The sequence below is a fragment of the Macrotis lagotis genome, chromosome 8, assembly GCF_037893015.1.
Source record: "Macrotis lagotis isolate mMagLag1 chromosome 8, bilby.v1.9.chrom.fasta, whole genome shotgun sequence".
Classification (NCBI taxonomy): Eukaryota; Metazoa; Chordata; class Mammalia; order Peramelemorphia; family Peramelidae; genus Macrotis; species Macrotis lagotis.
The window spans coordinates 163,741,437-163,767,562 of NC_133665.1; the positions used below are offsets into that span (position 1 = coordinate 163,741,437).

The following is a 26,126-nucleotide window of genomic DNA, read 5'->3' on the forward strand; positions in this document are numbered from 1 at the left end:
TACAGTGGAGTTAAGTGACTTGCCAAAGGTCACACAGCTAGGCAATTATTAAGGGTCTGAGGTCAGATTTGAACTCAGGTTCTCCTGACTCCAGGGCTGGTGCTTTAAAAATCCACTGTGCCACCTAGCTGCCCCCTAGATCCTATTGAATGTGTATGTTGTTTCCTCTCTGAGCCACTTCCGATGAGAATGAAGGCTCACTCATTCCCCCTCACCTTCTCCCTTCCACTCCATTGCAGAAGCTTCTTCATGCCTCTTTTATGCAAAATATCTTAGCCCATTCTACCCCTCTTTCCCTTTCTCCCAGGACATTCCTTTTTGGTCCATTAACTACATCTTTTTAATATCTTATACCTTCATATTCAGCTCCCTCCCATGCCTTGTCTATAGATGCTTCTTATTTTCTTTTATTGTTTTTTGAATTTTATAATTTTTTCCTCCAAACTCACTTCCCTCCCCGTACCTCCCACAGAAGGCAGTCTGTTAGTCTTTACATTGTTTCCATGCTATACATTGATCAAAATTGATTGTGTTGAGAGAGAACTCATATCCTTAAGGAAAAAATAAACTTTAAGAGATAGAAAAATTATGTAATAAGATAACTTTTTTTAAAAATTAAAGATAATAGTCTTTGGTCTTTGTTTAAATTCCATAATTTTTTCTTTGGATACAGAGGGTATTCTTCATTATAGATACCCTAAAATTTTCCCTTAATGAACTGAGCAAGTCCATTAAAATGTAGATGCTCCTTCTAACTGCTCTAATAGAGAGTTCACATGAGGCTTTACTGAGTTCTGTACATGTTCAGCTCTGGGCATTTCAACAGGAAAGTTTGAAAGTCGTCTATTTCATTGAAGGTCCATCTTCTTCCCCTGAAAGAGGATGTTCAGTTTTGCTGGGTAGTTGATTCTTGGTTGCATTCCAAGCTCTTCTGGAATATCATTATTCCAAGCCCTACTAGCCCTTAATGTAGATTCTGCTGTATCCTGTGTAATCCTGACTGCAGTTTCATGATATAGGAATTGGTTCTTTCTGCCAGTTTGTAATTTTCTCCTTGACTTGGGAGTTCTGGAATTTAACTGTAATATTCCTGGCAGTTTTTATTTTGGGATCTCTTTCGGGGGTGGCGGGGGATCAGTGGATTCTTTCAATTTCTGTTTTTTTGCTTCTAGGATATCAAGGCAATTATCCAGGAGAATTGCTTGAAAAAAATGAAGTCTAGGGTCTTTTTTTTGGGGGGGGTGTCATGACTTTCAGGTAGCCCAATAATTTTTTAATTATGTCTTCTGGAACCATTTTCCAGGTCAGTTTTTTTTTTAGGTTTTTGCAAGGCAGATGGGGTTAAGTGGCTTGCCCAAGACCACACAGCTAGGTAATTATTAAGTGTTTGAGACTGGATTTGAACCCAGGTACTCCTGACTCCAGGGCTGGTGCTTTATCCACTACGCCACCTAGCCACCCCCGTCAGTTGTTTTTCCAATGAGATATTTCACTTTTTTTCTTTTTCATATTTTATTATTTTGGTTTTTTTTTCTTGATTTATCACAAAGTCAGCCACTTCCCTTAACTCCATTCTACATTTGAAGAAATTATTTTCTTCAGAGAGCCTTTGTATCTCCTTTTCCATCTGACCAATTCAGCTTTTTAAGGCATTCTTTTCCTCCTTGGCCTTTGGTACTGCTTTTTCCATTTGACCCAAACTAGTTTTTAAGTTTTCTTTTTTTTTCTTTTTTCTTTTTGCAAGGCAAACGGGGTTAAGTGGCTTGCCCAAGGCCACACAGCTAGGTAATTATTAAGTGTCTGAGGTTGGATTTCAACTCAGTCCTCCTGACCCCAGGGTCAGTGCTCTATCCACTGTGCCACCTGGCTACCCCCATGACTTGATTTTACTTTGTTAAGGTGGGGCTCTGCTCCCAGGATGGAGGACACATTCTCAAGTTTTTGAAGATTTTTGCAGCTGTTTTTAGGGACATCCCCAGGGACCTTAATTCCTCCAAGGTCTTATGAGAGGTTCTGACCACTCTCCTGCTTGGGCTCTGACCTGTGGATGACGACAAGCATTTCCCTTTGCCCTGGAGCTATGAGGAGGGTCCCTGCTCCGCTCTGGCAGTAAAACTCCTCTTTCTGAGACTGAGCCACAGACTGGCAAAAATCACAGAGTCCAGTCTCAGAGAGAGCAGAGACCTCTGCAGTCTCCCCTATTCCCCTCCAAGTCTATGGGCTAAGTGCTCTGGAAGCAGCTGTGGGGGAGCTCCACAGGTTTACTCCTGGTTCTCTGAACCAGGTCTGCTCTGAGGCCTGCACTGACCTGGGCTTCATGCTTACTCTGACCTAGAAAACAGTTCCAGGAGAGATAATTTATAAATTAGAGAGTGGCAGTTTTCTCTCTGACTTTCCAAGTTGTCCTTGGCAAACCTTGGACTGAAAGGTCTGGAAACCACCAGCTGCCAGGGATCCAGGTGTCCCCAGGGACCTGAGTGCCTGGAGGCTGGTCTTGGATGTCTGGAGCAGGTTCACTCAGCAGGTGCCCCCACCATGCTGCACTGAGGGCCCTTTCTATCCCCAGTGTAACAGACCCTTCCCATGGATCTTCCAAGTTGCCTTGGGCCGAAAAAATGTTTCACTCAGTCTTTCTGTGGTTATTTAAAGGAATTTGGTTTGGGGGGGGGGGGGAAGAACTGCGAATTCTTGTCTCCTTGCTGCCATCTTGACTCTGCCCCCAAGGGCTTTAATAAGGACTAGTTGACCAACTCTCTCATTTAATATCATCACAGCAGAACATTTTATAAAGCCTTGCCCCTCAGCATTTGACCTCTAGTCGCTTCTTTTATAAAGTTGTTTCCTATATCGAAACTTGTGATGGTGTTTGATAATGGGTCAGATTGCCTATTTTGTGTCACTTGGATATTTGACATCTTTTGGATTAGGAGTAAGTATCACAGTATTTGTTTTCTAATCATAAAAAATATTACTCTAGAGAGCTTGCGGATCTTCACAAAGCTAATGCCATGAAGGACACAGAGGCGCAGGAAGCATCTTTAAGTCGAGAGATGAAAGTTAAAGAAGAACTGTGTTTAGCACTGGAGAAGGCCCAGGCAGAGGCCCGCCAGCAGCAAGAAGCACTAGCAATTCAAGTGAGTTTCAGATGATGAAGAAAACAGTCAGTCCTGTCTTGTGATTAATTTTGTGTTTCTTAATATTAAGGAACTTGCTAACTAACTTGACCTAAATGTTTTAGTTTCCAAATAATGAAATTATTGCCCTTCACAATTCATTGACATCTATCAATGATTTTGTGCTAAATTACTACAAACTTGATGGATTGAAGTGATGTGTACTAATTGCAAAATGAAATAGCAAAATTAAAGTCTTTTTTGTAGGCTTAATAAATATGTAGAACTAACCTCATCCTGAGACGCTTAATATCTGTCTTAACCCCTTTTCTCCACTTACACAAACTATCATAGCTAAACCCCTCTTTCCTAGATTATTAGAATAGTTTGGAAGCCTCTTGTTTCCTCTAGATTCCTCCATATTGTTGCCCAAGTAACTTTTTTTTTTAATTTTTTTTTTTGCAAGGCAATGGGGTTAAGTGGCTTGCCCAAGGCCACATGGCTAGGTAATTATTAAGTGTCTGAGGCCGAATTTGAACTCAGGTACTCCTGACTCCAAGGCCAGTGCTCTGTCCACTGCACCACCTAGCTGCCCTCAAGTAACTTTTCTTAAACACAGATGTGACCCTGTTATAGTTGACTAGGTCAACTCCATTGACTTCTTGCCTATAGCATAAAATATAAGCCCTTATTTAGCTTTTGAGGCCCTTCATCTTTTTCCAGTTTCATTGGCTCTTTGCAATCTCATCAAACTGGCTTCTCCTTGATTCCTCAGGCATGACGCTCCATCTCTTCCCTGGTTGCCTTAGCCCTGGAGGTCTATGTACCAAATACAATCATTCCTATTATGACCCAAAGAAGTAAAGTAGCGTATTTAAATATTATGGAAAATGGAGAGAAAGAAAATGGTGTTGAAATAATAAAAATTAAAAAAAAGGAAAAACATTTAAAATATTTTAACGTTTTTGATAAATTCAAAAAATTAAACTTTCAAAAAATGTATTTTTAAAATTTTTTAAATGAATGTAAGAATTCATATTGCTAAAAAAAAATAATTCATATTGGAACCCTACCATTTGGTATGTTGCCTAACAGGAAATTGAGAGGATAGTCTGTAGTGTAGTAGGGAAAATACTGAGTTTGAATACTAACTGCTACTTATTGATAGTGTGGCTGGAAGACACTCACTTCACTTGCCTTTATATTTGTTATCCTTAAAACAAGAGTTGGACAAGATGATCTCCAAGTTCCTTTCCAATTATAACTTTTGTGATTCAAGTGTTGGGTCTATAAATATCTGAGTTTAGCATAGTTATTTTATTTAAAAAACTAGGGATACCTAAATTTAATACCTAATTTCTGGCATTCATGACCATCCAAAGCTTTTGCCATTTCTTTGGTGCCCCCTCCTCCATAGAGACCCCCTTAACTTTGTGTATTGTGTATCCTACCCATCCTTCAAAGTTCAGACCCATACCTACCTTATTTGCTATAGCTAGAAGTGATGACACCTCCTATAACATTTTTTTAAGAAACATTCTCCTGTACTTAGTTGGGGTCTTTGTTTGATGCTTATTTGGGGCTGCTTTGGGCATTTTCTTACTTTATTTCTCACCAGATTGTGGGAGCGTGGACCAGGACTTGTACAATATCTTACATGAAATTAATTCATAAGAAAGCACATTAAAAAATATAGGGCCTGAAGTGTGAAAGATAAAGCAGCACAGCAAAAAATATCTAATAGTCTTCTAAGTAATTCAGATGTTTTGATTATTGATGAGATTTTCTTTGATATAGGTAGGAGATCTCAGATTGGCTTTGCAGCGGGCAGAACAAACTGCTGCAAGAAAGGAAGATTATTTACGCCATGAAATCAGTGAACTGCAACAGGTACAATGGAGATGTTGTTTTCTCTGTGTTTGTCTCAGTTTTCCTGGGAAGCCATGAGATGTGGCTCATGCAGACATTATCCTTCTCATTTATAATGTCAAAAAAACCATCTTAGAAAGATAGATGACTATGAGGTCACATCCTACATGGGTGGAGCTGGCAGGCTCACTAGGTCCATTGATGTCACGTCTTTGGCATTTATTTTTTTTTTCCCTTGGAAACCTTTCTTAAAATTTAATTTTTCTAAACCTAAATACCAATTTTTTTTTAAAAAAAGCATTTTTCATTAAATAGAACTCAAAAAGAAGATTGTATGCAAATCCATGATTCTCTTTTCCATACCACTTGCTTTTTTAGGTGACACTGACTTCAGTGTCTCAGCCAGCTTAAAGGCAGTGTGTGTGTGTGTGTGTGTGTGATCTTGGAAGCTTATTAGATTTGAGATTTCTTGGGTGGGGAAGCTGATAGTTTGATATTAGTTAGTCCTGGTTAGCAATATGTAGGGGAAGTAAAATCCCTTTATTTCTAATCATTTAAATTTGGCATCTGAAATTATTCCTTAGAGTAGTAGTAAATGCCACCATAAAAATGACAGGATAACCTTCTTTTACTGAAAGCTGAAGGAATGAGTGTAAACAAAAGTTAAAAGGTTTTTTGAAACTTGAATATGAAAATTTATGTATATTTGCTCCATGTTGTCATGGAGGTTTAGTACAGTGCACATATGGACTAAGCTCAGAATCCTTCCCTAGTAACAAGTGTAATATTTCTGAATTTCTGTATGTAGCAGTTCTGCTGAGTGAAATTTCAAACTTTTTGGATGTGATTAAGTAGGTTAACCTAAAACAGCCAAATTGAAGATTTATTTTAGGAAAACAAGGGAGAAAGTGTATACTTAAGCTAAAGCAGTGAACATTGTTGAGGATTTTTCAGCCTTGACCTTGATAGTCTGGATTCCCAATTTCAAAATTTGGGCATTTATTATATCTTTTCAGTCTATTACTTGCCCTGATGTTTTGGTTTGATATCTTTCATACTTTTTAACATTGATATAGCTTGTGCTGTTTGGAATTTGGGCACTATATTGCCAAAATTTTTAAGAAGTGTTAATATGTCCAACTTGATTTTTCTAAACATTTTTACTTAAGAAAGACTGAAATAAAGCTAAAAGTGTGCTTTATTAAGTAAAAAACCAAAAAGAATATTAATAATTCAACATATTTCTTTCAAAACTGCCCTGTTTATCCATGCTTTCTTTTGGACATCATACTGTTCTGTGTATTTAAAAAAATAAGTTTCATTGACTTTCTTTTCTTTATCACCATTGCTGTCCTTCTCCCCCAATTAAAAATGGAAGAAAAAAAGTAATAACAAGCATAATCAAACAAAAAAGAAATCTAAACAGTAGCCACATATAAAAATGAGTCTCATCCTGTACCTCAAATCCATCACCACTTTGTCAGGAAATGAATGATATTTTCATCATAGCTCCTTTGTAAATGCAGTTCTTTGCTTTGATTGGAGTTTTTAAGTCATATAGAGTCACTTTTCTTTATAGAATTAAAGTCTTCTAAATTATATTGCTGCTTCTGCTCACTTTGCCTTTTAATCGGGTTTCACTTCCCAGGATTCTTTGAAATCATCTCTTCTGTTATTTCTTTCAGTGCAATAATATTCCATTATTTGTATATCACAGTTTGTTTAGCCATTTCCAGTTTTTTGGCTTTTTTTCCCGCCTTTTAATCAAACTTTTAATTCAGGAAATTTTCATTTCCTTATATTCCTTCTCTTTCTGTTCTGTTCTGATTCATCAAACTTAGTGTCTCTGTGTGTCTAAGGAGGGTTGTCCACTTCAGAAAAGTATGAGATTCATCTGATGCCTATGCCACCCACCTATGCTCTTCTCATGTGGTGCACCATGAGAGCTACTCTATTCTTCCTCCTTCTGATATTAATATATTTTTCTTTTATCTTCTCTTTCTTTCCTCTTAAAACCCAGAACCAAAGCATCTGTTTTTCCTACTTAACTTCCTGAATAACCCTTGAAAACCTTAAGATTTTAAGGCTACACTTGTTCCTTCTCTATTTATTAGAATGTAAACATAACATCATCTTTCAGGTTCTTTAAATTGCTCAAAACCATTCTAGCTTTCTCTTGACTCTCCTGTTTGCATTTCAGCATTCTCACTCAGTTCTGGTGATCATCTGATCAAGAATGTTGGCAAGTTCTTTATTCTGATGAAAGGTTCCCCCCCCCACCCCCACCCCGGCTTGGATTATATATCCATATTTGCAGGGTTAATAATACCTGATTGTCAGCTTCTATCTTGAGTCCTTAGGAGTAGTGCCGTTCTAGATCCTCTAGTTTATGATGGGAACTGCCAGGTCTTGTATGATCCCTCTGTAGTTTCTTGTATTTTTTTCTGTGATATGGAAACTCTGGATTTTAGCTCTTAATATTCTTTGAACTTTTTTCCCCCAGGACATTTGCTAAAAGCTCCTTCTTCTCCACTCTTTCTCTTCTAATATTACTTAGGCATCTTCCCTATTATCTCCACTAGCCGTGGTAGACCTCACATGAAGAGAAGGAGCTCTTTGCTTAGGCATACTCTACCTGCACCCTTATCCCCTCTCCTCCGTCTTCAGCAGCTTTTCCCCTTTCATGCCCACATTCTTCAATCTGTGTATTTAATATATAAACCACATCTGTCTCTCCTATCCTTGAAAACTTGATCTCACTCTCCCTACCAGTTGCTATCCTTTTTCTCCTTTTTTTGGCTAAACTCCATGAGAAAGCTGTTTATGCTAAATCCCTCCATTTCCTCTACTGATCTTCTAAATGTTGTGTATTGTGACTTCTGATCTCCTTATTCTACTAAAACTGCCATCTTCAAAGTCATTAATGATCTTTAAATTGAGAAATCAATTAGCCTTAATCTTTTGTATGTCTCTAGAGTGTGATGCATCTGGTCACCTTCTAGAGACTTCTCTGTGACCTAGATTCTCCTGATTCTACTTTCTCCTGGGTTTCCTACCCCACTGACTACTCCTCAATCTCCTTCGTTGTATTTTTCAGGTCACCCTCATTAACTATGCCCTAAGGCTTTTTATCCTTAGACTTCTGTTCTCTTCATATCTCTCCTTCCTCTGATTTAGCTATCTTATTAGCTTCTGTAACTTCAACTAGCATTTCTGTGCAGATGATTCCCAGATGGGACTCTATCTTATCTATGTGTTTGTACATGTATATATCTCTTCAGCTGTCTCTTGGACTTCACACCTTATATTCAGTATGCTAAAAGCAACTTTATCTTTTTTCCCTAAACCTTATTCTCTTCCTAAATATCTTATTACTATGTAGGGGAACAGTCCAAGTTACCTATTTACCCAGTCTTGTAGCTTCAACATCATCTTCATTTCCTCTCTCATTCACCCAGTTTACCCAACTATTGTCAAATCTTGATCTTTAGACTTCCCTGAATTCCTTCTTTACAGATCTAATTCCACCTTTAATAGGAGACTTTTCCAGTACCTTTTAGAGATAGTCTTTTCCTTTTAAGATAATTTTTCATGAACCTAGCTAAATTTGCATTTTGTCTCCCCATTAGCATTCTGAGCTTTTGGGACCAGAATCTTGTGTTTTTGTCTTTAATCTTATGTGTAGGCAGTGCCCATCACATAAGAACACTTATTAACTATTCACTAACAATATTCTTTTTTTATTTTCATTTTACCCTCTGCTTTAATTGATCTGGATAAGTTTTCACTGATGATTTGTTGATATATTCTACTTTGACATTTTTAAAAATCAGGGACCTTGATGATTCTTAAATTATCTCTTCTAGACTTGCTTTGATTTGTTTTGGATAGTAAATGCCTTACATTTTCTTTTGTTTCTAGGAATTCCAAAATTCTATATAAGTAATGAAGAAAAAACCAAGCAGTGAAATGGAGAAAAGTAGGATACTAATGGAAAAAGAGAATTTTATTGATGTGGAAATTCCAGGAATACAGATATAATTCATCTGTATTCTGGCATTTTAGATTTCATTCTAATATTCTTTGTTGTCTTATAGAGCCATTGATTTCTGTTTGGTCTATTTCAATTTTCCAGGAATCTGTTACTTTTGGGGTAAAGTTTACCACCTCTTTTTTTTTTTTTTTGCAAGGCAAATGGCATTAAGTGGCTTGCCTAAGGCCACACAGCTAGGTAATTATTAAGTGTCTGAGGCTGGATTTGAACTCCTGACTCCAGGGCTGCTCTATGCCCCCTAGCTGCCCCCAAGTTTACCACCTCTTATCCTGAACTATTTATCTTTTAATTTTTTCCTGAAAATCTCTTACATTTTTTATCTCCTGTTTCATTTTTTCTAAGTATTCTTGTCCTTGCAGGAAGTCCATTAATACTTTTAGTCTTTGCTTTTAGTTGTCTTGGAATTATTTTCTTCTTTTAGACTGGAATTTTGAACTCTACTGCATCTACAATTATTCTGTGTGTGTGTGTGTGTGTGTTAAATATCTCTATAGCCTTGGTTTTTAAATTGAGACTTTGTGCTGGAATCAAGCTCTGCCTATTGATGTTCATTTAAATGTGATATTGTAGTTGATGATTGATTTTCATTCATCAACTTACTCCTCCTCTTAGGGTGCTGTCTGCACTAAAAGCACCGATAAGATTTTAAGTAGATTTCAGATTCTCATGGATCTTTGAACTTGGGTGAGTGGATCTTCAGGACCCATTTGCATCTTAGGACAGAGTACTAGGACTCTTGGAGCCTTTAGACCTATGTTTGATTTATTTTTGCTTTGAGTGCTAGTGTGCTTCCAAGAATCATGTTAGCACTTTCATTTGCTCATGCTACCTAAGGTGATGGGTGTTTCTCTTTGTGTGGGAGTCTACCATCTCTTTTGGATATGCTTTTTTTATTGGGTCCTCTTTCCCAAGGACTTTTTTTTTTTACTTTTTCTTCATTGGTAAGGTGGATGAAGTCACTCGATACAATTTATTATTGGATTTCTGGGTCATTATTTGCTCTGCTGCTCCTTTTATATTTTTGTTGAAATAAGTATGTGGGAGCTAGGTTGTCTGCCTCCCAATGGCCAGATTGACTGGAAAATAGTAAATTTGTGACTTCCTTTTAAATAGACTTCTTGCAATATATTCAGAATGAAGAATAGATTGGTATACCATTTCTCCTGTTGCTAATGTGAACCAAAGGATGTTATCTGTCTTTAAAGAAAAAACTTTTTTTTCTTATATTTTAAGTTCCAAATAGTCTCTGTCTCTCTCTCTCTCTCTCTCTCTCTCTCTCTCTCACACACACACACACACACACACACACACACACACACACACTCACACACATTCACACTCACACAGATAAAGAGAAGTGGATATGTAGGTTTTTAGATATAGATATATGTAAAACCATGTCATGCTCACTTGTATTTATCGGTTCTTCTTTGGAGGTGAATAGTAGTTGATTTGAAAATTTATAATACTCAGAATAGCTAATAGTTATTCTTTGAACTGTATTGCTATTACTGAATCCAGTGTTGTCTTCATTGTACTCATTTCACTCTTCATTGTTTCATTCAAGTCTTCCCATTTTTTCTAAAATGAATGTGCTTTTCATCTCTTAACAGCATTTCATCAGATTGTTAGCTGTCTTAAAATAAATCACATGGGCAGCTAGGTGGCGCAGTGGATAGAGCACTGGCCTTGGAGTCAGGAGTACCTGAGTTCAAATCCGACCTCAGACACTTAATAAGTACCTAGCTGTGTGGCCTTGGGCAAACCACTTAACCCCATTGCCTTGAAAAATCTAAAATCAATCAATCAATCACAGAAAACATTGTAATTTAGAAGGAATAGTTATATCACTGCAGAATTTTTAGTATAAATATTTTAATATGCAAATAGATACTTTAACTATAGCTGTCCACATTGCATTCTTTATTCTAAGTAACTTAGAGCCTACCCTTTTGATTATTGTTTGTCTGAACATTCCATATCAGATAGATACAGAAACGGTGAAACCCAGATTAGTTCATCTTTCTATTTCTATAAACTCTTAAAAAGACTTGGATGAGGAGATATGACTGAGTCATGAGTAGTTCAGCAAATATTAAATATCTGTGCCAAGTCTAGAGGTTGGTTTTTTGGTTAACAATAACATAAAAAATACTGAGATAATAAGGCACTGCTCACTCTCATGAAGTTTAAAATCCAGAGGGTTGAATAGACAGACAGACAGACAGACACACACACACACACACACACACACACACACACACACACACACACATAAACACACCCATATTTCTTTCACACACTGCAGACTGGAGCTTGATAAATGAACCAGTAACTTCCCCTCAGAATCACCTTTGTTAAACTGAGAGGTACAAAAATCTGTCTTATGAAATCCAGGGGAGGTGAGAAGATCATTATCATCTGTGAGAAATCAGGGACAGAAAAAATCCACCTAGGAGTCAGCATTTAATGATGACTAGGATTTCAATGAGTAGACCTGATATAGGAGGCCATTTCAGCCTTTCCAACTAGATGTCCCATGGGCACCTCAAAAAAGCATGGTCTGCTCCTCACACCTCCCTCCCATCCATACTTTCTGTCTCTTTGGAGGGTGCCGTGATCCTTTCAGTCATCCACATTTCCTTCCTTGGTGTTATTCTTGACTCCTAATTTTCCCTCACCCATGTACAGAATTAGTTGCCAAGTCTCATTGATTTGGCCTTCATGCCATCTATCCCCTCTCTTCCTCCCATGTCCACCGTTTGAGTTCATGTCCTCCTCATCCCTCAACTGAGCTTCCTGCATAAGGCTTTATGCTTTCCAAACCATTGTTGGCCCAGCTTCTGGGTGCCCACAGCACACCTTGTCAGTGGCCTGATTGCTGTGTTCAAGTGGTCCCTGTTCCTGCTGGAACATCCAGTGTCTGGCCCATAACAGCCTGGCACCAACCCATCTTTTCATCTTTGTTACTTATCATTTCTCTTCACAAACACTTGTGTTCCATATACCTGAGGAAGTGCTTCCTGTGGCACAATGTGCGACATCCTCTTCTCCACTAATTCTCCAGGGCCCCTTCCCTGGAGCGCAATTGTTTGTCACCTGCTCCATCTAGAATTCTTAATCTTCTGAATGTTGCTTCAACTTCGTCTCTTCAGTGAAGCCTTCTCCAATTCTACCCTCACCTCCAGCTGCTTAAGTGTGACCCTCTCAAAATCACCTTGTTCTTTTTGTATGTTATATTCTTTTGTATGACATATATTGTTGAGTAAAGGCAAGCTTCTTAAGGGCAAGTACTTCTAAATTTTTTTCTTTATATAGCATACTGTGTAGCATATAGTTGGTGTTTAAAAAATATTTGATTAATTGATTTTTCTTAGAAATGGAAGTAAAGACGAATATTCTGAATAACTGAGGGATTTTGTTCCATTGTTTTCGTTATTCTTAACAAAGTAATCAATCAGACTGTTGATATGGGACTTTTCAGTTGGAAGGGAGAGGAAAAGGAGCAGCCTCTGGGTGGGTGAGACACAATAGTACGACAGCTTCATGCTATTTTTATTTGAAATACTTGTGTCTCCTAAGTGTTATGTATTGGGAAACATTTATCTTAATATGTAGAAATTTTCCTATGAAGTTTGGTAATGTTTGTTAGGAATTTTACTAATATTGGTGATGACATGAAAATTTCATAATTTAGAGACTCCAGGAGGCAGAGAATAGGAACCAAGAACTAAGCCAGAGCGTTACATCTACCACAAGACCATTGCTTCGACAAATAGAAAATCTCCAAGCTACTCTGGGAGCTCAGACCTTGTCATGGGAGAAGTTAGAAAAGAATCTCTCTGATCGACTTGGTGAGCAACCTTGAATTTTATGACAGTTAATTGGGTTGTGTATATTTGAGGGAAAGCGATAAAATGCCAATGAACTCAATCAGTTATGTGTCAGAAGATGCCAGTGTCTGGATCACTTGGGCTTGTGTACGACTGGTGGCCTTAGCATGAGCTTTGCTCGATGGGAGGCCATGGGGCTCACACTTAGGGTTCAGACTCCACAGAGCCCCAAGTGGTTGTGCATGCATCATGATGGTGTGGCTCTCCCCAGCCTCTCGCTGCACTCTCAGCCGGAGAGAATCTCCTCTGCATTTGTCCAGCACCCCGAAGACTTGGCTTGGGTGTCTTTCATGCTGTGTTTGCCATTGTGGGGTGTGCCTGCTGCCCTGCTTGTCTGTGGGGCCAGAGGAGGAGAGAATGACTCTGCGATTTCACTGATAAAGGAACCTTCCAGATGAGATCACTCCCTTTGCTGTGCAGGAGGGACAGCCTCTCAGCAATGTCTTTGAGGCCACGAGGCAGTTTCTCAAGAGAAGTGCAGCTTGCTTTCTTCCTCCTCTGCAGTTCCAGCTTGAATACTTGTATTAACTGTGTTGCCTTAACTATTGAAAGAGTGAGAAGGCTTTACAGATATTTACATTATCAGTTGAGTAGGACAAAGTCAGAATTCATCTTAGCAGACATTGGAATTTTGTCTAGTTTCTCTCAATTTACCTTTGCAGTTACTATCACATAGAGAATTTTTTCATGTCCCTTGCACAACCTTTTTCTCATGAATCTTGTTACTTGTTATCTCTGACCTCTTATGTGTGCTGTGCAGCCTTCTAGAGTCTGATTCTCCCAGCTTGGATCTGATGAGACAAGACCTCCAAAGGCCAGGAGAGGCGGAGGAGGATGAGGCATGGGAAAATAACCTTCAGCCTCATGAGTAGAGCTAAACTAGGGACAACTCGCAGCAAGCTCTGGCTGGGGGGTGGGGTGGTGGAGCTGTTTCTGTTCTACTTTGATGGAAGAGCCATATCTACTTTCTGTGGATTTTGGAGATAGCTTATGCACAGAGTTGTACATATTAGAATACATTTCTGAGTTAAATTTCACTACCCTTACTCTTTGAGTAGATATGGTATATGAAAAATTTGCTGTTACAGAAAATCTATAAAACTGAGGCAATGATGAAATTCATTTTATTTAGAGCAATAATGAAGGAAGTGCCCTTTTCATGATAATTGTCCTTGGAATAATATGATAAATATAATTCAAGAATTTACTGGTTTTTTTTTATTTATGGTCATTAGTCCTGAACCAGGCATGCTTAACTCATATTTAGAACTATCCATTCACAAATTAGAAGTTTTAAAGTTCTAATCTTGGTGGTCCAGAAACAAGAGAAAGAGTTGGTTATTTTCATTCATTTCTTGTCATCAGGTGAATCACAGGCCTCTTTGGCAGCAGCTGTGGAAAGGGAACGTGCTGCAGTTGAAGAGCTTCATAGTCACAAAATGCAGGTGTCTTCCATGGAGTCACAGAATAGCATCTTGAGACAGGAAAACAGTAGATTTCAGGTCCAGCTTGAAGCTGAGAAAAACAGACTACAGAAACTGGAAGATGAAAACAGCAGGTAAGCAGCTTTTTGAGTGAAACTTTATTGAAAAGTGAGGTATGGAACACTGAAAAGTGACAGCATCTTTTAAAATGCTAACCAACTTTGCAAAGTTTTTTGTTTGAGGTGGCAATATGTAATTATTCTAAATACTTTATTTTTTTATAGAGTTAGAAATGGGACCTATTGTTTCATTGGAAAATAATAGTCTAGGGAGCTCCTGGATCTCATTTTTGGACCCTTGCCTGAAGCCCTGCAGTTAGTTCACTGTTTGATGTGTTGAGGTGCCCATAGCCTTGAAGCGGTAGAGGGGAGGGGCTTCTTGGTCCCAAAGCCAATTATCTCAGTCCCCGTGCCTTTGCTGACTCTTAGTTTTTTGTGTTCATTAATAAATTTAGAGAGAGTAGAGAGGTAGGATAGAGCAATATTTCTGTTTTGCTAGAATTTTCAGCACCAGTTAAATCTTTATAAATAGAGCTCTCATTTTTAGAATTTCAGCTTATCAATCGAAAATGGACTTTTGCAGACTCACAGAAATACTTAACTCATACGTAACAAGTTAGTAAAACTTATTTTTAAGAATCTTTTTTGTTGCTTTCTTTGTGTTTTCATATCCTTTTGGTTTACCTAGGTACCAGGTTGAACTTGAAAACTTAAAGGAAGAGTATGGGAAAACCATAGAAGAGGCTCGGAAAGAAAAGGTAGCTCTTTTGGGGCTCTGCTACCCCTTAATGGGACCAGGAGGGAAAAGTGGGAGGAATGGAATAGAAAATGATAGACATGAAGCTGCCAGATCCCTGAGACTTCATCTGTAGCAGTTATAGGGTCCTGAGTATGTCTTTATGTCTCTAACTTTATCAGATTGCAAATAATTTAATTTTATTTTTTAGACATTATTAAACAGTCAACTAGAAATGGAAAAAATGAAAGTTGAACAAGAAAGAAAGAAAGCAATTTTATCCCAGGAAATGATGAAAGAAAAGGTATTGCTTTTCCTTTGCCTCTATCATTCAGTAAGAATTATATTCAATTACTCATTCTTTTTTATAGCATTTTTTGAAAATTACATGTAAAGACAATTTTGGCACTCATTAAAAAAAATTTGAGTTGCAGATTTTCTCCATCATTAGCTCCCTTATTTCTGCCATCCCTAAGATGGTGAGCAATTTGGTCTCTATTGCACAGGTGCAGTCTGTAGAACTGTTTCTGCTGTATGACCAGAAGAAACTTAGGCATTCCTTTGGAGGTCAGCAGGCATTAGAAAGAACCTTGATTTCAGCATTAGAGGACTGGATTTATGATTTGGCTTTGCTGTGTTTGTCTATGGGCCCTTTGGAAAGTCTTTCTGTTTCTCAGTTCCTTATATGTAAAATGAGAAGGGCATTCAGCTAATGATCTCTTGATATTCTGTCTAAATCTAAATCTATAGTAAATCTTAGTTGTCAGTGTGCCATTCTTATTCACAGAGTATCCAAGACAGTATTGAACTTGAGGGCTTGAGTATAATTTCTAACTTTTTGAATCTGTTCTTTTATTATATTGGTGAAACTAAGTGGCATTATTAGAGGCTCCCTGGAAGTGAAACTGAAGTGGTAACTTGTTAGCCATGGAAAGTATTAATTTGAAATTTCTCTTTTTAGTTGAAGGACTAATACATTCTTACTAAAAGGCCTATGTAGATTATTATATCTTGAAATTGTAAGTTTAGAACAGTGCTTAAATAAACTGACTTAGAAGCTTCTAATGTCAGAAATCAATATTAATTTGACTTATGAATTGAGTTTGATTTTATATATTGTGCTGTCAAAAGTAAAAATTCACTTTCTAGCTGGTTCAACAAAAAATTCCTTTTTATCCTCAAAAAGTTAGAATGATATTGATATAAATAGGTTAGACTCTGAAGTTATATAAGTAACATTAACTAATAAAGTTTAGGTATACCTTAAAGATAAGATGTTAATATTTATCACTCCTTTGTTGATAGAACTTCAGAAGTCTTATCTATATTGTCTTATGAAAATTATTATTTTTTTTGTTTCAAAAACCAAACTAATAACCTGCCCTTTTTTATTATTCTTTTGCTTTCCTTCATCTGTATTGGATATTTTAATATTCAAAGGAACGTAAGACATTTTCTTTTTCAACACTGGAAACTGTTTCTAGCACTCCTACCTTGTCACGCTCAAGTTCTCTAAGTGGAATTGATATGGCAGGCTTACAAACATCATATCTTTCCCAGGTAATGGTTTATTTCTTACTGTACATTTTCAAATCAGAAAAACGAAGAAGAGGAAAGGGAGATGTACCAACACCTTCTCCTTTACTCCTCCATTTTCTCCACATGTCTGTAAGTTGGTGAATATAAATATGTGCCTACAGCCAAAATACATTCTAGGAAATTATAAATAAAAAGTAAATAAAATAGGAAACAGAGTTTCTTTAACTCTTATATGTGTGTTCTTTACTCATGTGTTTGACTGCATTATTAATGCTGAAACAGCAAGAATTATTGAGAGCCCATTTAGTTTAGGCATTCAATTGGGGAAGTATACAAGACTCTCTATAAATTAGTGGTGTGTGATGTGCTCTATAGATTGTATAAATATAGAAATTCATTGAATGGAAAGGAAGATTTGTGTGTGTGCTGTAGTTACTGGAAAAATGATCAGAGAAAAAGGTAAGACTTGAGCTGAGCCTTGGAGAATGGGAAGTAATCAGATAGGTTGAGAAGAGACTAAAAGGCATTATGATTTATTTTATTCAAATGTATAACTTTAGCAGAGACGAGACAAGGAAGTGTGATTTGCCTGGGATTTGGGCCAGTAAAGAGACTGATATGAGTTAAGAGTTACTGGAAAATTATCAGTTCAAGGATATCAGGATTTTGGTTTGATAGTTAATAGGGAGTTTTTAATAGACTATAAGATTTATGGTGATTTTTGAAAACTATCTGACTATGATAGTGTATTTTGTATGATATGGAAAGGAACTTTAGCTAGGAAGATGAGTTAGAAGGTTAGATTTAAATAATAGTTTCATTATTATTATTATTATTATTATTATTATTATTATTATTATTATTATTATTACTTTTTTTTTAGGTTTTTTTCAAGGCAAATGAGGTTAAGTGGCTTGCCCAAGGCCACACAGCTAGGTAATTATTAAGTGTTTGAGATTGGATTTGAAGCCAGGTACTCCTGACTCCAGGGCGGGTGCTTTATCCACTGCATCACCTAGCCTCCCCATTAAATAATAGTTTTAATGAAGTTTTGAGTTGGTAAGGACTTGGACTAGAGAGGAGCAATGTGATAGGAAAGGAGGGGACTGAACTGAGATATTTTGAAGGAAGAATGGATAGGGTTTAATCAGTGATTATAGGGGATAATGGAGAGGAAGGGTGTCTATGTTTTTTTAGCTTGGAAACTAGAAGACTGGGAGTTCCAGTGAGAGAAAAGGAGAAATGTAGCTAGGAGAGCCATTTTGGTGAGAAATAAGATTTAGAGATATAAAGGTGGGTGATATTCACAAGAAGGCAATAATTGAAACCATAAAGTACAGCAGAACTAACATAGGGGAAAAAAAGAAAAAGAGTTAGGCATAAAAGCCAAGAGAGAGGGGGGGAATGTTTCTCCTCAGAAAATAATCATGTCCCTCCTGACATGATTTGCATTCCCAATTAACTGTAGTGAGGCTATAGATGATTTTTCAAATATTTGAAATTGAAATTTACAATATCCTGTGTATAGGTGTTCCTTTCTGCAGTTTGAAAGGTTCTGACAAATGTTGTGGAAAGCAAGTAGTCATTTGTATTTTAATTTGAATTTTGTTCAGCTTTAGTTTTATTGAAGCTTTTCTTAGAAATGAGAATATGTCAATTCTCTGTTTCATGGTAATTAAAATGTACATTGATTGACATATCACTGTTGAAATGAGAAAAAGATAAAAGATATTCTGAGCTCACATAATCTTTTTTTCTATGTATCCATGATGATAATCAGATCTTCCTAGAATTTAACAAATTTCATAGCAGCAAAAACTTAACCTTATTTTTGAGCCTTATATCTTAATGCTTTTTATAGATGTGTATGCATATTAAAAAAATATATATGAATATATATAAAATATTTTTATAATAAACATAGGATGAATGTCAAGATCATTCATTTGGACCAATGTCTGTGTCAGTAAATGGAAGTAATCTCTATGATGCTGTAAGAATGGGAGCTGGATCAAGTGTTATTGAAAATCTTCAGTCTCAGTTAAAATTAAAGGAAGGAGAAATTACTCACCTGCAGGTAATAATTAATCCTAAGTATGTCAAATACATGTTACTTTAAAAAGCAAACAAACTGATATTGTCAGAAGTTCAACTTTCCATCTTCTCAGAGGCATATTTCCTCAGAAGTATATATTGGATTTTCTTCTTGTTAGGGATAAAGATATTTTTAGTTTTCTGATTTTTTAGAAAGAATGAGTCCACAAAGTAATCTTCTGATGCTTCACTATGGTATAGAAGTGATTCCTGCTCTTTTTCCAAGAAAACAAAAGCAGGCTTTACTAAACTAGAAAGATTTCAAGTATAGTCCTAGTGACTCATATTGTCTGTTTTTAGGTGACCAGATTGTTGAATATGGGGAAACTCAATATTTATACTTCAGCTACTTGATGATGAAATGTTTGGCAGTGGCAACCCAAGAAATTTTTTAAAGATCTGTCATTCAAACAGTGGCTGTGATGCCCACCAGAAGAAGTTGGAATTCTTCATTTATTGGCATTTTCTCCTTTAAAGTTTTTTAATGCATTAATTTCTTTGCTTTTACCATCTTAGTAGTTTGTATTTTGTGAATAAAAATATTTTGATTTGTAATGTTCTCTTTGTAGATGGAAATTGGAAATCTGGAAAAAACTCGCTCTATAATGGCTGAAGAGTTGGTTAAATTAACAAATCAGAATGATGAATTTGAAGAAAAAGTGAAGGAAATACCAAAACTTCGTGCACAACTAAGGGTGGGCATTTCTTAAGTTATTCATTCCACTCAATGTAATATCCTAAGCAGCTTGAAAAAAATAGCTTAATATTAGAGTAGAAATCTTTTTAAAATTTAAGCTATAATATTAACATTTTCTTCATTTCCTTTTTTAACAATTTGTGTATTTTATTTTCTTTAAAAATTTTTTTTATCCCAGCTGCATACAAATGCAAGTTTCAGCATTTACTTCCAAAACCTTGTGTTTCAAATTCTCTTCCCTTCCTCCCACCCCACTCCCCACCATGAGAAGGCAAGATATTTGGTGTAAATTAAAAATGTATAGCCATGAAACCATTATAGAGTAGAAATTTTTAAGGAATATTTTGTATATCATTTTACATTTTCAAGGTAGTTTTTAATTACATGTATTGGTTTTAAAAGTCCAGCACATGAAAGGGAATAAAAATTAGAAACCTTATATGGTTGAAGGACTTCCCTTTATATCATTAGTTGATTCATTGCCACTGGATAAGCCAATACATTTGGAAGAAACTCTCCATTCTGATTTTTTTTTTTTTGGTGAAGGTAAAATTTTGTGTTCATACTTTAAATGAAACTGCTTATGGAATTCACCAAAGATAAAGGACCATGATTTAATTTATAGCAAGAGCAAATACCAGTAAAGGGACTTTAGTTTAACTTAATTCTTGATGCAGTTAAAGAGGGAAATAAAATAGCCATCAGAAGAGATTATAGTTCTGCTAAGTAGGTTGAGAAGACTTTTATTAAATATATTTCATGGTTAAGTTATTTTAAACTTATTCTGTTTCAAATGTATATTTTTTCATGAACTGTACTTATACAAGGCAGTGAATAATAACTGACATGTCTACATAAGGTATAAATATGCAAAAGGCTTTCTATTTTGAAACTTCATTATAACCGAAATTACTATTAGTATCCCTATTTTACAAATGAGAAAAATGAGGCTTGCCTTTATATAGCTTTTGCCTGTTCCCACGTTCAAATGAATGTCAGTGGAAGAATTTTAATGCTGGTTTCTTGATTCTTTTAAGTTCAGCCTTCTATCCACTTTGTAACCATCTTGTATCCCAGCATTAATTGTACCATTGGAAAAGTTCTGGTTTGAGAGTCAGATGGAATCCTAGTTCTCTTCTTGGAATTGGCTTTGAAACTTTGGGAACTCTTAATCTCTCTGCCTCAGTTTCTGCCTCATTTGTTTTTGGGTACTCTTTCCACCATTCCAGGTGGCAAGATGGGACCTGGTAGTTCCTCTAATTTGAGATTCTGTCATTCATGCTTTAGTAAAGAATTCCTTGAGTTGTTGTGTTCAACAATCCTAGTGTCCAGGCCTCCAGTGCTGAGGAAGATTGATCTAGGTTCGGCCTTTGATGGTAGGGCATTCATTACTGGATTGGACTGGAAACTTTTCTCACTTGGCTAGGAACTGCCAATGTTTGTGCTCCATTGCCTTGATCTGGAAGAACCCAGGATCAGCTCTACACAATGATAAGTTATTAGAGAAAGACTCAATTTAAAAAAGAAACCAAACTGCAAAAACAGTCCTTCAAGTCCTTTAAGCTTTCTTCCAGCTTAGATTCTAACAAAGTGTAGTTGGTTAAAATTTTGGTGATGGTGATGAGTGGATATGATGCTTGTCATCTGTAGACTTATTGGCACAAGTGTAAAACAATGATGGCAGGAATCTGCTTTGTGATGTTTGCTATAATGATTTTAAAATGTTTGAAAAACTCATTTTGTAGGATTTGGATCAACGATACAACACTATTCTGCAAATGTACGGAGAAAAAGCAGAAGAGGCCGAAGAGCTCCGTTTAGATCTTGAAGATGTAAAAAATATGTATAAGACTCAGATAGATGAACTCTTAAGACAAAGGCTGAACTAAACTCTAGTGAAAAGTAATTTTACTTTTTTAAAGGAAAGATTGAATATGTAAATGTGGAATTGTAATAACTTGTAAATTCTATTAAAGTATTAAAATGTGGTTTTCTTATAGAATTTAGAAGTTTGAAAAATTGTTTTATAACATGTAGTACTTATATGAAGTTAAATTATTTGGTGCAATATCTGAACTTTATTTTTGAAACTATTCTCTCCCTTTCCTTAGAATTAATTTTTAAAACACCTGATTTTTATGTCTTGGCCAACATAGAGGTTGATTACTTTGCCCTCATCAGTAAATCTGTCTACAATGAAATGTTATAGAAGGATATTATAGAAAGGAATTCATATATATATATATGTTATAGATATTACTAATATATCTATAATTTATGTGTATATATAATGTATATATTGAAATGCATTGCTCATTATAGCCTTGAAATCTTTTGAGTAATAAAATCTTTAATATATCTAATCTGCCACTTATGAGTATGTAAAGATGTGTGAGATTAAAAAAATTTACTGACCTTGGGGTATGTTGTTCAATCTTGTATTAATTTTTAGAAAGTATAAATCACAAGGACTTGCTGTCTGAAATCTAAAGGGCAGATAATTCAGACGTAGCTTTTCTTTTTTGATCCAAGCATGACTCCAGAGTCCAATTTGCTCTCTAGTGAACTTCATGTGCTCAGGCTCATGTTGGCATTCTCACTTGACCTATGGAGGAGTTATTTCACCAAAGTAATAGGGTTTAGTTCTATAAAAATGTCCCTTTTTTTTGTAGCCAGCAAAAGAGATCTCTAGCTATTTTACATTTGGTTGAGCAGAAATTTACCTGTAACTATAATTTTAGTTTTGTGCTTGAAAACAGTTTCGTTTAAATATTTTTGGAAAGGAGGGACTGTTTTATAGCATTACTAAGAATAAAAAGTAAATTCACTTATTAAAATAATTGGTTCTTTTAGAACTATCAGTGCTCTAATTCTATAAAGCAATATTTTTGGCACTTTAAAAAGTGAATATTTGAAACAATAGAACTTTAAAAATTTATAGAAGCCATTTTAGTTTGATATTAATGTAAATCCATGTTATTTATAGGTTTAATTTATTTTGTAAAACATTTTTATATTAAACTTTATTTTTTGTTATTTTTCTTCTATATTCCTGAAACCAATTATGTCATGGGTTATTTTTTGACCTTCATTCTTTTGAAACCTCTTTTGAAATTGCATGAAGACATTGTTGATCATTGTCCTTTTCCTTTTATTTTGAGTGACTTAATAAATAACCATCCCTTTTTCAATTCTGTTTTTGTTCAGAAAATAGCCAGGTGAAGTTTTCTATCTGTGAAATGGTTTGATGCATTTATATCACTGACTATCTGTAACTTATAATTGTGGGTTGTTTCATGTAATTTTTAGTTAAATCTGCAATTCCAACAGTTTGCTATTGTAGAAAACCATGTTGAAGAACCTTTTCCAGGGTAATTACAGATGACCTCATTTTTTTTCTCTTTGCATTCCAGACAGCAGTTGTGTCACTTCGGTCTCTGATTTGTAGCATTAATAAATATTCTTTCAATGTGAACTATACTAATGAAGTTAATTTCTTGTGTTTTTTTTTTTTTGCTACGAAACAATCTGATTTCTTTTGGCAAATGTGAATATTTAGGGATAAAATACTATAATTACTCTGAATGAAATTGAAATTGTTGGATCTTTCTTAGAGATAGTCCAATAACACTTTTTTTTTTTAGGTTTAGTTAGGAGGGTAGTACAAAATAAAATTTAGAAGTTAAGAAACAAGATTTTAAAGAGTTCAGAGCTACAATATAAGAGTTTAGGAATTATAAAATTATCTCTGAAAGAGTTCTTTATAAGTGTTGAAAAAAAATGATACAACCCAGTCAACAAATCTTTGAAATAAGGAACATTTCCTGGGAACATTAAAGTCAAACATCTATATACAGTGTCTTAAGCATCCTGGAGATTAATTAATTTTAGTACTTAAACATTTTAATAAATGAATTTTATAAGGTAATGTTTGATGGTTTAGTCATCTTGTATAATTTTAAATCGGCAGATAAATGTCATCACTGATTTAATAATTTTAAATTTTGCTGATACTTAAAAATGGAATCATTTACTGACAGATTACACTGTTAGAAAATTGAACTATTCAATTCTCTAATTGTAAAAACTCAGACATAAAAGATAATTGAATTTCTATTTTTAGTCCTCAGTAAATACTGTATCTAGCTGATTTTCTCATTAAAATAGGTTTATTTTCTAAAATAAAAAGAAAGCTAAATTTATAAGCTGAAAAATAAATAGCCCAAGAGTTAATATCATTAAGTGTCCTCATGTCTCAGTATTATAGAACATATTTTTGAAATCCCTGTTATATTTAAAAGTTGAGAATGACTTGCTGTCCGTTTCTACCTTGTTCTATTAAGGAAGAGTGCTGCTTTTGATATAAGCTATGTAATTCTATACTGTAACTTAAGATAGTACAGTTTTAAAAATGGAATATGACAAAGTTCTAAATTAGGTCATTTAAATTTTATAGGTCAAGCAACAGATGCTTTCTTGAGCTGTGAATTAGGCCTTTAGTGATTGGTGAAAAATGTTTATTTTTAAGTTCTCTAAAGTAATTTATGGGATAGCCACAAGATGTCCAAACTCTACCCTATGTACATATATATTCCATTTTTATTTACTTTTAAGTCTCGTTACAAATAAAGAAGTTTAATTTCCCTTAGACCAGGGCCAGATTTTATCTCATAACAGTTTATATTTTTTAAAGAATTTTAAATGTTTTATAATACAGGTCAACATGAGAGAAGAGGTTGCTAGAATTCAAGTGGTAAGAGAATGTAAATTACCTGTATAAAACATGGTTTAAATAAAGCTCTTAAAATAATAATGCATTTCCTCTGGATTGTGAGAGTTAGTTTTGTGTGTTGATCATTATATAGGTTTGAAATTTTTATTGGGGCAAAAAGCCAAGTCAGACATTTAAGAGAGTGTATTGTTTGTGTATGTGTTTTCTGTTTGTCACCATATTTGTCAAGTGTATTCTGTTTGATCTTTTTTTCCCCCCCTTAGAAGCTGTCATTCTGAAAGCCCGCCCTCTAATTCATCTGGTATAAATTGAAGACTTGCTGGGGAGTTCTGAAGTTCTGTGAGCTTGAGGGGACACAATGGCAAAGCCAGACCATCTTTTTCTTGATTTCACTTCCTTTTGGCTCCTTCCCCCCCACCCCCCACCCATTGAATCTTTGTGTTGATGGGCTTCAAGGCATTCAGCAGCCTTTACCTGGAGCTTTTGTGGGAGGGGGAAGACACTCTTAGCCTCCTTCCTGGAGCTTCATAAATCTTGAATTAAATTGACCTAGCTTTTCAAGGCAGCCTTTTCCATGTTGAATAACTAATTGTTGGGAAGTTTTTCTTTATGTCAAGTCTAAGTCTCTCCCTTTCCCCCCCATGTTTGGTATTTATAGGTGGTAGTTTCTATGTGGGAATAGAATGGCTTTAATCCCTCTTCCCAGTGAAAGCTTCCCTGGCTTTCTCCCCTTCACCCCAGTGTCCACTTTTAGTTAAACAGAATTCATCTACCCAATTGTTCATTGATTTCTTGAGACTCTTCATTAACCTGATCCCCTTCTTCAGTCCTCAGTGGGAAGATGGATTATCCAGACACTCTTCCTGCCAGCCCATTTTTGTTCTGACCTCACTGGATTGTCTTAGCATCTCAGTCCCTGACCACTCAGTAGATCCTCAGGTATTTTTTAGGTTAACTGTTTTGTCTTTCCCTGGTCATAATTTTCCCCTCTTTTGGGTTTGGGAAGTATAGACTCTTCTGTCTTGCTAGATTTGGCAGAACATTTTGGCCTGCCAGTTTTCTTTTTGGATCTTGATTCTATCTTCTAACATGTTAACTCTCAGTAGAACAGTACACCATGGGACAGATCCTTGGGAAGGAAGGGGCCATCCACTAGAGACCTCCCACTGGACTTGAGGGCAGGAGAGGCAAGAGTTCAAAATCTGCCTCTGCATTACTACTACAGCCAAGTGAACCACCTTTCAGAGTTTCAGTTTCCTCCTTAGTAAATGAGGACCATATCAGTTTTACCTAATTTTGAGGGTCATCTAGACTCCATATCTTGTTCACAAAGGTAGCTTTGAGAGACTTTTGTCAAATGAAATCTTGTTAAATTAATATTCTTTTTATGATCCATTAGTCTAGCATTTACTATCTTATGAAAAGGGAATGAAGTTTGTGTAATATGACCTGCTTTTTCAAAAATCATGGATTTTTTCTTAATTCCTGCATCATAACATTCAGGTTTTTTGATTTACATTGGTTTTTTTTAATATATATATATATATATAAGGCAGTGGGGTTAAGTTACTTGCTCCTAAGATTACACAGGCAATTATTAAGGGTCTGAGACCAGATTTGACTCGTGTCCCTGACTCCAGAGTTGGTGCTCTATCCACTGTGCCACCTGGTTGCCCCAATTTACATTGTCTAGAAGTTACCTTGGCCTGCTATCTTCAAAACCAGTTTGCTTGTGAAGAAAGCATGTCCTCCAATCTTTCCTTTTGTTTCTCTTTAAAATTTTCCTCCAATTCAGGTTTTTTGTTTTGTTCTGAACTTGTCGTTTTCTCATTGCTTCTACTTTGGAGAGCTTCAATTTTACTGTCTTCACATGAACCTATTTTGCTTGTTTGTGTTTTTAAATGCTATTGAAAGTT

At 35.7% G+C, this 26,126-nt stretch overlaps 1 protein-coding gene across 2 annotated transcripts in view; it reads left to right on the top strand.

Moving 5' to 3' along the window:
* The window catches only part of TMF1 (TATA element modulatory factor 1), a 35,402-nt gene extending 12,444 nt beyond the window's left edge, over window positions 1–22,958 (top strand). The window contains exons 8-17 of one of the 2 annotated variants that reach the window (XM_074198769.1): window positions 2,978–3,134; window positions 4,911–5,003; window positions 12,734–12,890; window positions 14,295–14,487; window positions 15,101–15,170; window positions 15,360–15,452; window positions 16,589–16,708; window positions 18,612–18,764; window positions 19,351–19,476; window positions 21,224–22,958. In XM_074198769.1, the coding sequence (XP_074054870.1) occupies window positions 2,978–3,134; window positions 4,911–5,003; window positions 12,734–12,890; window positions 14,295–14,487; window positions 15,101–15,170; window positions 15,360–15,452; window positions 16,589–16,708; window positions 18,612–18,764; window positions 19,351–19,476; window positions 21,224–21,367 (1,306 nt within the window). In that variant the 3' untranslated portion in view covers window positions 21,368–22,958. Of the gene's footprint in view, window positions 1–2,977; window positions 3,135–4,910; window positions 5,004–12,733; window positions 12,891–14,294; window positions 14,488–15,100; window positions 15,171–15,359; window positions 15,453–16,588; window positions 16,709–18,611; window positions 18,765–19,081; window positions 19,320–19,350; window positions 19,477–21,223 lie in introns of those variants that run through there. The other variant, XM_074198770.1, reaches the window with a different exon arrangement.
* Window positions 22,959–26,126: the final 3,168 nt, after the last annotated feature.